A 14,855-nucleotide genomic window follows, 5' to 3' on the forward strand; every position below is an offset into this window, starting at 1 on the left:
TGCCTTTAGGGGTGCCTGGGTTTCTCCATTAGTTGAGTGTGGGACTCCTGGTTTGGGCTCAGGCCATGATCTTGCAAACGTGAGACTGAGCCCCACACCAGGCTCTGTGCTGACAGCGGGGAGCCTGCTTTGTATATTCTCTTCTCTCTGCCCTTCCCATGCTCTCTCCTCCCTCCCCTCAAAATAAATAAATAAACTTTAAAATAAAATGCTTGTATAAGCCAGTAAGAAAAGGCTGGCTTTTCCCATAAATGTCATGTAGCTTCACATTAGAGGGGAGGCTTTGGTATCAGACAGACTCAATGACAGCCCTGGTCTGCCCCTAGCTCACTGTATAAGTAACTTCACTTAATCGAAGACTGTTCCCCAGCATGTAAATTGGGGATATAGAGACACCTGGCTGGCTCAGTGAGTGGAGCATGTGACTCTTGATTTCAGAATCCTGACTTCAAGCCCCATGTTGGGTGTGGAGCCTGCTTTAAAAAAATAAATAAATAAAAATAAAAATATAAAATAAAATAAAATAAAGTGGGGATACCAACTGGACTCCCACAGAGAGTTGCTGTAAGGATTACATAAGGCAATTCGATTAAGGTAAAGCACTCCACAATGCATGAAAAAGGACTCAGGAAACTTTAAGAATTACTATTAAATGAGGTTGGATGAACACCAGCTAAGACTTGGAGAAAAATTCAGATCACTCTCAAATCAGTACAGGAAGATTCAAGATTTAATAGTTTAAAAAGTTAAGTTAGAAATTAACTTCTTCTTGAAGTTAGGGTGGCTGGTTGGCTCAGTCGACTGAGTGTCCAACTCTTGATTTTGGCTCAGGTCATGATCCCAGGGTCGTGGGATCGAGCCCTGCCATGTCCAGCTCTGTGATGAGCATGGCGCTTGAGATCCTCTCTCTCTCCCTCTCTCTTTCTCTCTCCCTCCTTCTGCCCCTCGCCCCTGCTCACACACTCTCTCTTTCTAAAATAAAGGTTTAAGAAAATGTCCTTGAATAAAAATACAGGATTTGTAATTGTTTAAAGAAACGTGTTCCCTATCGGTGATAAAACATTTCTGACATTGTTGGCCTGACTCTGTCAAGAGTGCAATGAAAATGGGGCACCTGGGTGGCTCAGTCGGTTAAGCGGCCGACAGGTCATGATCTCATTGTTCATGGGTTCGAGCCCTGCGTCGGGCCCAGGGCTGATGGCTCGGAGCCTGGAGCCTGCTTCCGATTCTGTGTCTCCCTCTCTCTCTGCCCCTCCCCCGTTCATGCTCTGTCTCTCTCTGTCTCAAAAATAAATCAACGTTAAAAAAAATAAAAAAAAAAAGTGCAATGAAAATATTAAATGTTATATTTAATATGTTTATAATATTATGGAATACCTGAATTATAAGCTGTTACAATACAATTTTTAAAAGGCGTGTCATGAGGAACCTCATCTCCTGAGGATGGAGAAGGCAGGCATGTGAGGAAGAATTCACTATACTAAATATGAACTCCAGATTTTATCCTCTCTTGACACAAAGGGAAATGCCCTGCAGACCTTATTTTCCTTCCTTCAAGCATGTCACAGGCAATACAGTCCTTGACTAAAATGAGTCATGCTGATGGAAAATCTAGAAAGCAAGAAGGGTGGGGGAGTTGTTTAAATTCTTTACCTCAGAGCCTAGTGGCGGCCCTCAGCAGGGAGCAGGCCCTCAAGTATTTGTGGAATGAGTTAACTAATCTCCTATCTAAGTGAACAGTTTATTTCAGTTGTTGAGTCAGCTTTTGACATAGTAGCCATAAAACCAAGAGCGTTTCAACGTCACACATAGATGACACACAATATGATGAGCTCAGGTAGTTAGCCCAGACAGAAATCTCAACCTTATCAGCACTCACGTTATAGCTCAGGGGAAATGGAAACTCCACGTATAATCAACTTTTTCTCCTTACTAAGAAACAACAATGTCCCTCGGGCTGTGGAGAAGACACTAAAAATTTTACTTAACTTTTGCCTTATTTCTCTCTCAGAGTTCACTCGGGGTAGCAGAATGATGTACAATGGCTTTGCTAGGGTGTCTGTGCCAGAGGACGGGGCTTAAATTCCTGCTTCACGCTGATCCACGGTGGGGCCTTAGGGGAGTTACGCAGGTTCTAGGTGTTTTCATTTATAAAATAGGCTACTACCACCTGCATTAGATCATGATGAGTATTCAATTAAATATCTAACTACAGGAGACACTCATCCAAAATAAGCTCTTTCTGCTCTTCCTTGTGCCTACAGCTGCTTCTACTCTCCTTCCTACTCTCTTTCGTACCATCCGAAAATTCAAGGTCGCTTTTGTTTTTTCAATAAGTGAATCAAAAACTTAGTTGGGTAAATTTAAAATTTAGAAGAAACTATGAAATATAAAAATTCTGTATGAATCAAAACTATACAGTCATTAAAACATAGAGTTGAATAAGAGAAGGAAATACAAATAACCCATTTATCCCCATTCAGAAAGAACCAATGCTTACATTCTCATGAACAGAATTCCAGCAGTTCTCCATCTCTCTTTCTGTATGTATACAGGTGAGTTTTTTTTTTTTCACAAAAATGAATCATACTCTATATACTGTTGGCAACCTACTTTCCTACTGTAAATTTTTTTGTGTGTGAAAAGTTCCCACATCTTTTTTCTACATCATTTTTAAATGGCACATAGTCTTCCATTTTATGTCATTTATGTTATTTTTATTTTTCCATTATTTAAAGCAATGCAGTGAATAAGACGTGGTATATTTACACAATGGAGTATTATTCAGCCATAAAAAAGAATGAAATCTTGCCATTTGCAATGGCATGTATGGAGACCGAGATTATAATGCTAAGAGAAACAAGTCAGACAGAGAAACACAAATACCATGATTCACTCATATATGCAATTTAAAAAACAAAACAAACAAGCAGAGAAAAAAAACAGAGGGGAGGGGCCAGAGAATGGGTTAGGTAGATGATGGGGATTAAGGAATGCACTTGAGGTGAGCACAGAGTGATATATGGAAGTGTTAAATTACTATATTGTGCACCTGAAACTAATGTAACACTGTAGTTACCTGAAATTAAAAACTTAAAGTAAGAACAAAGTAACAAAATAATAAAACAATGCAATATTAGTCACTGTAGTTAAATCTTCTAATATGCACATGACTGGTTCCTTAGGGTGAATTTCTACAACACAGTTGTTGGGCCAAAGAGTATGGAAATGGTAAGTCTCTTGATAAAAATGGTTATTGCCTTCCAGAAAGATGTGACCACATTACTCTCCCACTATCAATGTATTAGAGCATTTTTCTTTTGCACCTCCCCCAGTACACTCCTAATTTGATTTTTCTAAATCACTTAAGCTGAAAAAAATCACTGACCATATGTAATCTGATCTATTGTCCTTTTCTCAGCCCAAATCACAGTTGGATATTTCTCTTACATTGAGATTTCTCCTAATACAAATGTGATATTACAGATCAATTAGGGAACAAGATGTAGATTAAACAGATTATAATAGGACTAGACTCAGCTTTAGCTCCTAGTACAACAGGTTTTTTTAAAACACAGCTGCTTGGTTCAGTGATTATACTTTTTGCTTCAACAACAACAAGAATTGATTATAATATACTACGTTAATGGGAGTGTTGGAGTTGTGAGAGGAAAAGGAAGGAGTGTCCCTTGATCACTGTCAGGTTTAAGAGCTCGGGGATTGGGGGAAATGGGTAAATGTTGACCAAAGAATGCAAACTTCCAGTTTGGTGATCATAGTTAATAATACTATACTGTGTATCTGAAAGTTGCTGAGAGTGGATCTTAAATGTTCTCACCACAAAAACGAAACGGTAATTATGTGACCTATGGAAGTGTTAGCTAAAGCTATAGTGGCAATAGTCTTGCAATATATACACACACGCATCAAGTCAACACTCCGTATACTTTAAATTTATACAAAGTTACGTCAATTTTATCTCATAAAGCTGAAAAAAATATACCTTTTTATATTCATGCTTTATTTTTTTAAGTTTTTATATTTATGCTTTTAACTATATTTGCAACGGTTATATCTTTTCAATTTTATGTTTAATTAGTTGTAATGCTCACCACCAATTCTTTCATAAAATGACTTTCATTCTTGAGGACTAGATTGTGATAGAGTCCTCAGGGGGAAAAAAAAAAGTCTCTCCCACTCAGTAACTCCGTTTAGGAAAGGTATGACATAAATGGTATGTTTCTCAGATTTAGTATGCCTGAGAATGTCCTGTTGTCTTTGAGCTTGAAAAACAGCTTTTACTTCACAACTACGAAGATTTCATTCCTTTGGTGTTCACCGCTGTGAAGTCTGTGCCTGACTCTCTTTGTTCCTTTGTAGGTAACATTTTTTATAAAGGTTGTTTTTACCATTTATGTGTGACCTGTGAACATCTGCCATAGTTTCTCTACATGCTGAATACTCCTTCCTCATTCTGCCTAAATATGGTGAGCTCTTTTGATTTCTAAAGTCAGGTATGAAAGCATTCTTCTTTCACTGTGTTGGATTACTGCTTCTTTTCCCATTGTTTTGATTCTTCGCCAAGAACACCTTTGATTGTTAGACTCTTTGCTCAAACCTCGCCCCCTGTCATCTGCCCTCATCATTTACATTCCTTCCTCAACAACTTGTGCACTCTGGGGGCATTTGTCAGGTTTGTCCTGTGCACCTAGGTTTTCATGGTATGACTTCACTTAAACATTAATCTAACTTCCCTGATGGGCCCAAGAAGCACAGGCCTAATTACTTCCATCCTAATAATATCAATTTATTTTATACCCAAGTCCCTTAAGTCTCTATATTCTGCCTGATTAAAAACAAACAAACAAACAAACACATTATTTCTTGACATCCTCTTTCCACATTAAAGTCCATTTTAATCCTTTATTGTGTGATTCTTTGGGCTCTAACCTACCAGAATGATCATTACCTTGGAATAGAAGGCAACACTATTAAATGTTGCGGCTTGACCTACTTTTATATTTGGAAATTCATTTCTCATAATAACATAACTTTGGCTTTCAGAACTTGTTACATGAAACAAAGAGAAATGACATACAGGAAATATTCATACATGTGGTTAGAAAAAGTCTACAAAAACGTAATCTGTGTCAGGAAATGTGTCAGGATTGAATTGTGGGAAATAATTCAGCAATTGCTAATGTTCATGTTGTAGCAAAACCCAAAAACATTTAAAAAGGAAAAGTAGAAAGTTTCACTCATTATTTTATTCTTATTAAGTTTCTTTTTAATTCAGGAGGAAAAACTATGATTTGAATGATTAACATACAAACATGACAGATTTCTTATTGAAAGCTAGACTGATTCTCAACACTGCAGGTTCTCTCTGAATAAATCTTCGACCATGCAATCACAAAAGTGCCTATAGTCTTACTTAAGTGTTTTCTTTTTGCTAAAATAACTTCTCAATTCTCTTAAAATATCTATTTCTCTGCAGTATTTTTAAAAATTAAACTTTTATGCTAAAACACTACAAAATTACGAAAATATACTTTATTCCGATTTAGGCTTGCCTCCCATATTTGTAAAATTTCTCCATCTTTTTCAAATTTTACATCTGCATACCTGTGTTTCAATTAAAGAACTTTCCTACTGAGGATATTACCCACTTTGAATATTCCCATTCCTATCTCCACTTTCACAGAAGCAAGGATGTGCATTATCCTAAGACTAAAGAATAACGTATTCCTTTAATACAGAAGAATTTAATGATATAATTCATGCCATCAAATATATTTTGATACTGTAATATGGACCAGACAAAAGATACATATGTACACATCTAATAAGATGCATGATTATCAAACAATTCCTTAAGAGTTCACATAAATAAATATAAGTTTAAAAAGAGTCACATGCATCAGCAAATATAAGTGCAAGCACAGAAGAGTTGACTTCATATATTCTAGAAGCTTTGGGGCAGTATTTTTTTTGGATGTTGACCCTGTGCCATGTGCTACACTGGGTACTGGATCTAGATTTATCTGATACCATCTGCCTCAATGTAATTAATTCACTTCCTTCTCCAACTCCCCTCTGAGAAACAAAACAGTTTTAGAATTTGCACCAATTTGTTACAATGGGGCAACTACAATGACTCAATCTTTCCATAACATCTTTTATAGGAATCTAACTGTTGCATTCTTGTAACTGTCAGGGGATAGCAATGAATTGTTACCCAAGGCTCACATGAGGCATAGATAAATCTAATTTAACAAATAAAAACATTATTTTGTCAAAATATGCTTCCTTATTAGGTAGATGTTAGCAATGTAGAGATACCTACAGAAAGTTACTATTTTCCTTCTTTATTGATTATAGAACTTCAAATTTGTCTAATGTTCTTTTTGCAAAGCCCTTGGGTTTACTCTATTATATTATTCAGTTTCTATATTTTATTACTAACACTAAAAATAAATATAAAATGTGTAATACGTAAAAAAAATTAAGAAAACAAAACTCTCTTGCAACTTTTGTACTCAGAGAAAACGATTATCAACATACTGTTTATAGGTCCTTCCACTCTGTTTATTATTTGTCATCCATTAACTTTTTGTGTTGACTCTGTATGTTCCCTGTTAACTTCTGTGACATGTGTGGGTTATGTTACACCTGTGAGTAGCAAATTACAGGCTTTTCACCTGAAATCTAGGCCCGTCTAGACAAATCCACTTGGTACCTCAAAAACATCTCCAAACACAAACACACTGAGTTCTTTTTTCCTTCGTAAATTTTCCAGTTTGTCTGTTCTGGACTCTGTTCTTTTTCTCCTTCACACACTAGAATGATCACCAAATACTGCTGATTCTATGAGCAAAATATCTCCTTAAGGGGCCCTTTCCCCTCTGCCCCAGTCTCTAGCCAGTATTACTTGCCCTCAGGCTCATTTCTACCCAATGTCCTCAGATTTATCATCTTAAAACACACAATTGGGGAGTTCCCCCAATAGCTCCCTACTGATTACAGAAAAGTCCAAATCCTTAGTGTAGCTGACAAGAACCCATTTTAGTGTCTGTTCTCCCCAGGCGAGAGCCACCAAAAGTAGAAATGGGATTACTCTTGATTTGAGACCTACTGCTCCACCTAGTGGTACAGAATAACATCTAGGGATGGGAGTCTAGGGAATATGCCAGGTCAGCCCTATGAGATCAAGCAAACCTGCCAACATGGGTGTTTGTCTTCTAGAGACTGATGTGAAAAGGGACAAAGAACTCTGGAATTCAATGGCCATCTAGTGGTTTTCTGTTAGCACTGAATTCTCCTAGGGAAATGCCCCAAACCTCCAAACCAGTTATCATTACCATTCTTAAGAGAAAATGAAAAGCCATGATTGCATCTCTTTACTTATTGCTACCAAATAAAAGCACAGAATAATTCTGACCCAACTATTGCACTGCCACCTATATCCTTCCAGAATTTTCATGAACTCAAACTGAAACAGTATACATTCATCTATGTATTAATTCATACACTCCATGCAAATTTAAAGAGCACCTGTAACTCAGATACTACACAAAGCTAATGACACAGGGTCAAAGTGACGATAGCCTATAAATAGGAAATCAGACAAATAAATCCATGACAAGAGTGCCGAACGAGAGTCTAAGCTGGCCACAGACAGGTAGGGCTTCCTGAGGTGATTTTGTGGTCAAGTGAGAGTTGGTTAGGTAAAGAGCAGAGTGAAGGGTACTGTTTCAGATTTAAAGGATTACACATGCAACAGAGAGCAGCACATTAAAAGCTGTCCCAGCACAGCATCCACAGCACAGCATCATGACTAAAAGAAACCTCAATCAATAGGAATCCACCAGCCTCTTTCAGGGAAACCCTACAAAGCAAAATGTCTCTGCTTGAAAAAACTTCTTAAGCAACTGCATTTACAATAAAGATGAAAAAAGATAATATTTAAGCTGCACAACTATTTAAAGCCACACATTTTCAAGTGTCCATTTTGCATGAGTCATATGTAAAAGAAGATGAGAAATGCAATTTCTCTTAATCCTCTTCCTCTTTTTGGAAATAAGGGATAATACTCAACACTTTAAATTTAAAAGGGAAGTCTACTAGTCACAAATAAGTTTATTCAATAGGTGACGTGCTTTTTATAAAATCCTAAATGGCTAGAGATTAAAAGCATCCATTAAGCTATGTAATACATGATATAATGAGATTATAATCAATACATGATAGAATCACATGTGGCCTGCTACAAACCACATACTTTGCACTGCAGATACCTCATCTGTCTCTGTTGGAGAAATGTCTGCCCAGTCACATTTATTACCACTGCAAAGGGAGCCCCTTATATCTTTGATGAGCACAGCCAGAAAGTTGTATTAAGATGGAGACAAGATATGCCTCCCAGAAACTTTGGCATTAATTGTGACCAAATTTGGGGCCCTTGGGAGAAGTCTCTGCTACAAGAGAACATTTCATATAGTGTAATGCACCCCGTTCTCAGAGACCCCATCGTCTCTCTCTCTTAGCCTAGCAGTCTTACCTACCCTGTAACCTGTATGCCACATCAAGTTTTGGCTCTCAGTTCCCTTTCTTTTCGGAACATACCTCAGGCCTGCATGTGTGAGATGGGTGATCCCGGTAAAGCGGGATTATCACCTCCATCACGCTAAAGTGGGATTATCACCTCCATTACACTGGCTATGCTACTTTTGTTGACGCAGTTTCAGATGCAATGAATATTCTGAGAAACTCTATAATATTGCAGACTCATTTTAACATTCCCCTTAACTAAAGGTGCCTGTTTGGCTCAGCTGGTGAAGCATGCAAGTCTTGATCTCGGGGTCATGAATTCAAGCCCCACACTGGGCATAGGTTACTTAAAAAAAAAATCCCCTCAACTAAAACTAAGTCATGGTCTTTTTTTTTTTTTTTTTTAAACTGATGGATGCTAGACCACGTCTCCACCATTTTCTATTGCCCAGCTGATGCCACATAGTACAGGCATGTCTAGCAACACATTTAAGGATATGTTTATATACCTTAAGAAAAGCATTTCCCATACAAGGTAAGTGACCAGCCATTAGATAGATACTTATTAGGGCACACTAGGTGCTGGAGGCTGGGAACCCAAAGTTAAATGAGACACACCAACATTATGCCACTGTCATCCTTTACCCAAGATTATGTATATAAAACAAGGGTGAACGGCACCTTGTAGCTCTCAATAAACTGTTATTGTTATTATTAGGATGACAATCATCAGTTATATGTCAATATTCTTTTATTTAAAAAAATTTTTTTTAATGTTTATTTATTTTTGAGAGAGAGAGAGTGAGACAGAGCGTGAGCGGGGGAGGGGTGGAGAGAGAGAGATAGAATCCGAAGCAGGCTCCAGGCTCTGAGCTGTCAGCACAGAGCCAGATGTGGGGTTCAAACCATGAACCATGAGAATATGACCTGAGCTGAAGTCGAATACCCAACCGACTGAGCCACCCAGGCGCCCCTATCAATATTCTTTTAAAAACTATGACAGACTTTTAAAATGAAAATACTGGGGCGCCTGGGTGGCTCAGTCGGTTGAGCGTCCGACTTCGGCTCAGGTCATGATCTCACAGCTCGTGAGTTCCAGCCCCCTGTTGGGCTCTGTGCTGACGGCTCAGAGCCTGGAGGCTGCTTCGGATTCTGTGTCTCCCTCTCTCCCTGCCCCTAACCACTTGCATTCTGTCTCCATCTCTTTCAAAAATAAATAAACATTAAAATTTTAAAAATAAAATAATGAAATAAAATGAAAATACTACCAGATTGCCACCAATACTCACCAGTACTATAATATCTCTTCAGTTCTGTACGCCTGATCTCCTTTAACTGATTATTTTTTCTCTTTTTTTTCTCATCAGTAATATATTCCTCTTCCACAGCAATGTTGCATTTGTCTTGTTCTAAAATGACTGCTTTCGCATCCTCTTTTCCAGTGTGGGTCCTTGTGGCAATAGCTGAGGCTGTCTCTGCATTTTGTTTGGCCTGTTTTTTCTTTTTCAATCTAGGAATGAGGGAAAAAAGGAAAAACACTGAAGAAAGAAATGATTTTCTAGGAGAAATTATATTAGTTTCATTCTGTTGGGCTTTGAAAAACTACTTAACTGATATAGAAAACACTTTACATTTCTGTTAATCACATTTTCCTCTTACTGTCTTCTTTTCTAATCACTTAAAAATTCTTATTACATGGAGTCCTGGAGTATTTCCTCAATCTTATATCCTTGGTACTTACATCTCAGAAAATTATTAGGAAATCCTCTAGGCCTGGGGGAAGACTAGATTCTAAATGTTGAACATTTTTTTAAATCAAAATATACAGCTGCCATGTTTGAAGTGTTACATTAAAAAAAGAGAGAGACGGGACGGGCCCCCTGGGTGGCTCAGTCGATTGAGCATCCGACTTCAGCTCAGGTCATGATCTCAGGGTCCATGGGCCTGAGCCCTGTGTTGGGCTCTGTGCTGACAGCTTGGAGCCTGGAGCCTGCTTTGGCTTCTGTGTTTCCCTCTCTCTTTGACCCTCCCCCAATTCATGCTCTGTCTCTCTCTTTCCCCCCAAAATAAATAAACATTAAAGAAATTTTTTTTAATTACAAAAATAAATAGAGAGAGAGAGTTTCAGGTTTTCAATGGTACCTTTGGACTGATGGGCAAACACATTTGTAAGAATAAATCCTTTATAACTGATTCACACACTGAGTGTAGAACTTTGGCAAGCTGGCTCAGGTCCGAGCAATTCTTTTCCTTTATACATAGATGCTAGTGGTACCGAAGAAAGAGCTGCATTTCCAGAGACAGAAAATGCCATAATGACAATATATATAGTTATCATTATCATTACTAATATCAGAGCTGACTGATACATTAGTTAACATATTTGATGTTTTCAATTCCTTACTAACTCAAAGATGTGTAAGAGATGAAGTTTATCATAATTTGCTGAGATCCAATAACTCAAAATATTTTCCAACTGAGGTATCACTGTAATTAATTGATGTGTCACTCTGTACTTACCAGGCCTTCTGAAGAATGCTTTTACCTTACCAGAATATAAAGAACAAGGGTCCTGGCCTCTACTATACATGGCAGTCTGCTCCAGTGTAAATATTTTTAATTAGGACTCTTTTTGCTCCCTTTCTGTTTACACACAGTCACTATCTCTGACACATACATGTCTATTTCCTTTGCTATCTGGAGCACTTATACAATTCAATGTTGGGCAAGGATAAAGAAATGTTTTGGGAGAAAAATGAAATACCCGCAGGAATAATACAGGGACTAAGGTTAGATTTTATGCTTCTTTGCTTTGTGACATCGAACAAATCCATTTAACAGTTTGGAGAGGTCCCTCACTGAGGCCTCGCTATTTAATTGGGTCTGATTGAGAGAATATGTGTCAACATGCAACACAAATAAACAAACAGAAATAGTAAAATATCCCCTCACATCATCACATAATGACATGAGAACTAAGCATGGTAAGATACATAATACATTCAGCTTTTGAGATAAACTCTCATATTCCAAGAAAATATTTCAACTAGGCTGTAATTCATTGAACACTTAGCAAGCAGTCATGTCCTTAGACTCTAGCTGGCTAATAAATAAGCATATGGCCTAGGAGAAAGGACAGATGGGCAAAAATCACAGATGCACATACTCCCCATCTCTTAGTTTAGCTATCTTTTTATGTTTACTTGTTAAACAAACCACAAACAAAACCAAACTGGAGATTCATAAAAAGGAGTTCTATTCAGTAGACATGTTTTTATTTTCTAACTTCAGATTCTAAATTTTTTTTTTTCTGGTAAGAGCCAGTAGTTCTTCACAATGTTGAGTCAGATAATGTTCCTAATAAAACAATTTCTCTCTCGATCAAGATTATTATATGTGAGGCTGAAATTAGTATGCAGTAACCTAGACATCATGAAGAGATTAGCACTTTGCTTAGGGAGGTCTATGCAAAGAGCTGATCTCTGTATCCAAAAAGCTGGCTATGAATGGGCTGATCTTCTTCTGATATACTGGCTTCTCAAAAACATGCTTGAGGGGCGCCTGGGTGGCGCAGTCAGTTAAGCGTCCGACTTCAGCCAGGTCACGATCTCGCGGTCCGGGAGTTCGAGCCCCGCGTCAGGCTCTGGGCTGATGGCTCGGAGCCTGGAGCCTGTTTACGATTCTGTGTCTCCCTCTCTCTCTGCCCCTCGCCCGTTCATGCTCTGTCTCTCTCTGTCCCCAAAAAAATAAATAAAAACGTTGAAAAAAGAAAAAAATTTAAAAAAAAAAACAAAAAAAAACAAAAAAAAAACATGCTTGAGATGAACCTTACTGACACTTCCAAAAATCATTCCTTCCAGGAGGAGAGAAAAGAGGTGTTAAAAATTAATTCTACACAGCCTGAGATATGTTGCTTGTTCCTCTTCTGGATTTTTCCACTTTAGGTTGATGTAAATGTCCTCATTTCACAGTCCCCATGATAATTAAACTCACTCAGATCTAGGGCACATGTTTTGATGAACAGCAGCACTCTTTGGGGACATCTCATTAGAGACTGATTTTCACATGTGGAAATAACAAAATGGGATACACTGTTTTATTCATTTGCCCCTTTTCTGCACAGACCATTAATGTCAACACATAGAGCCAAAAGTAATTGTTTAAAGAAAAAATGCTAGGAAACAGCAATACCAAACTTGTTTAACAGAAAACAGAATACAATTTAATACTTCACCAGTTTTACAATCAGCTACATCTTTTGTTTTGACTAGAGTACTCATGAGAATTTATTTCTCTGGAGTTTATCAACATGGTTAGAACATTCTGATCTTATAACTGGAAATCGGATGTGAGTTTGGGAAGCCCACTGTAAATTCTTTCTTCAAAGCATGGAAGTACATTTTTAACCCCGTGCCTAAGAGGGAAAAACTGCCATCCGATGTCTGTGGTACAGTTAATACTCTTCCAACGTTCCTGTTTAGGCCTTCTCTGTTGTTCTGCAGGTCAATATCCTATCATGGTAAGACATGCTCACAATAGGGTTTTGTTATCACTAAATTAAACTGAAAGCAGAAGGTTACACAAGAACATAAACGAAGCTTTTTTTAATGACACCAAATGTACAGTTATTCATTTTGTGGACCAAAAAAAATACTTAGCAAATCATCTTTTATTTTTTTAAAGATTTGTGGGGTTTCTAAAAAAAATGTTTGCTTATTTATTTATTTTGAGAGAGAGAGACCGCATGCATGCAAGGTGGGTATGGGCAGAGAGAGAGAATCTGAAGCAGGCTCCGAGCTGCTGTGGGGCTTCAACCCCAGGAACCAAGAGATCATGGCCTGAGCTGAGATCAAGAGTTGGATACCTAACCCACTGAGCCACCCTAGAGCCGCACTTGGCAAATCATCTTAAGCATATGAATGACTGTAAACAATGAGACATATTTAAATTTGATGGCTGTGAATATAAGTCCAAAACCCCACTTTTATTTTGTTATGCTGCAATTATCTTTCTTTAAAGAGATCATAATTACATAAAACAAAAATTTTTTAATGTTTATTTTTGAGAGAGAGAGAGAGATACAGAGCGTGAGTGGGGGAGGGGCAGACAGAGAGGGAGACACAGAATCTGAAGCAGGTACCAGGCTCTGAGCTGCCAGCACAGAGCCTCACGCAGGGCTTGAACCCACAAACCGTGAGATCATGACCTGAGCTGAAGTCAGATGGTTAACTGACTGAGCCACTCAGATGCCCCACATAAAACAAATTTTAGTACTCAGTCTCCTCCCACTACTAAAACCAAGCCCTGTCAATTCTGTTTCCTAAATCTTTCCTTCTCAAATTCATCTTCTCTTCTTGATCTCTGCTCCCACTAAATCATTTCAGGTTTTCATCATCTCTCTGGACTATTTTTGACAAGATAATTATTCTTTGTTTTATTGTAAAAATTATACTTGTTCATATTCAAAAATATTAAAAATGCAGAAAGGTAAAAAAGAATAAAACTTAAATGAAATGTTACCACTAAGAAGCAACCATTGTTTGGGAGAGATAACAGCAAATCCAGAAGCTGGAGAAATCACACCTTCCCCGAGGGCAGAAGAATGAGGCAGTATGGCTCCGCTGTCTTGACCCTGAGCTCTTCTTTGTACCTTCCCTACCATAAAGGAATATTAAAGGACTTATTCTGGAATCTCTTGGCTTTTTTTTTTATTAAAATTGTGTGCACCTGTAGGGCACATGCACACCTCACTTTTCCCTGCTAGCACCCAACCCAGAGTTAGCAGACTTAAGAAATAAACAAGGTGATATTGCTAAAGAAAACATTTTTAGTAGCTGGATTAAAAAACTGTTTTCTCTGAAGCATTTTCCTTTACTAAAGGAAGTAAGCTCAGGGTTCTGGCAACAATCAGAGGCAGGGCCTTGAGCAAGTTCCTTGCTTTGTCTCTGCAGGGCTCCTCTGTCGCTTGCCCACATCCAGTGGAATGAAACAAAAAGGCATGGAATGATGAGAGAGGGCTTTCTTTAGCACCAGAGTGGAAGCTTCACAAAGGCAGGGATGTGTCTAGGTTTTGTTAAAATGCCAAACTCCCAGGGCCTCTCCATGGTACACATTAGGTGCTCAGTAAGTATTTCTTGAATGGATGAACAAACTTGAATACGTTCTGATTTGGTTGAGATCTGCTTTCCTAGGAACATGCCATTTCACAGTCTTCTTAATTAGCAGCATGTTGTCAAAAGTAAACTCACATCTCCTTATTAATCTCACTTGATTTAAAAACAAAATACAGGGGCTCTTGAGTGGCT

The 14,855-nt window shown here is 38.0% G+C and overlaps 1 protein-coding gene across 8 annotated transcripts in view; it reads right to left on the minus strand.

Annotated features, from left to right (window-relative positions):
- NCOA7 (nuclear receptor coactivator 7) overlaps nt 1-14,855 on the minus strand; it is a 156,533-nt gene that overhangs the window by 77,277 nt on the left and 64,401 nt on the right. For all 8 annotated transcript variants that reach the window (XM_047101533.1, XM_047101530.1, XM_047101528.1 and 5 more), the window contains one exon: nt 9,840-10,060. In XM_047101533.1, coding sequence (XP_046957489.1) covers nt 9,840-10,060 — 221 coding nt within the window. The remainder of the gene's footprint in view (nt 1-9,839; nt 10,061-14,855) is intronic.

Source organism: Lynx rufus, unplaced genomic scaffold, assembly GCF_022079265.1.
Source record: "Lynx rufus isolate CCGP_SWC_20201006 ecotype Redwood Valley unplaced genomic scaffold, mLynRuf1.p SCAF_6, whole genome shotgun sequence".
NCBI lineage: Eukaryota > Metazoa > Chordata > Mammalia > Carnivora > Felidae > Lynx > Lynx rufus.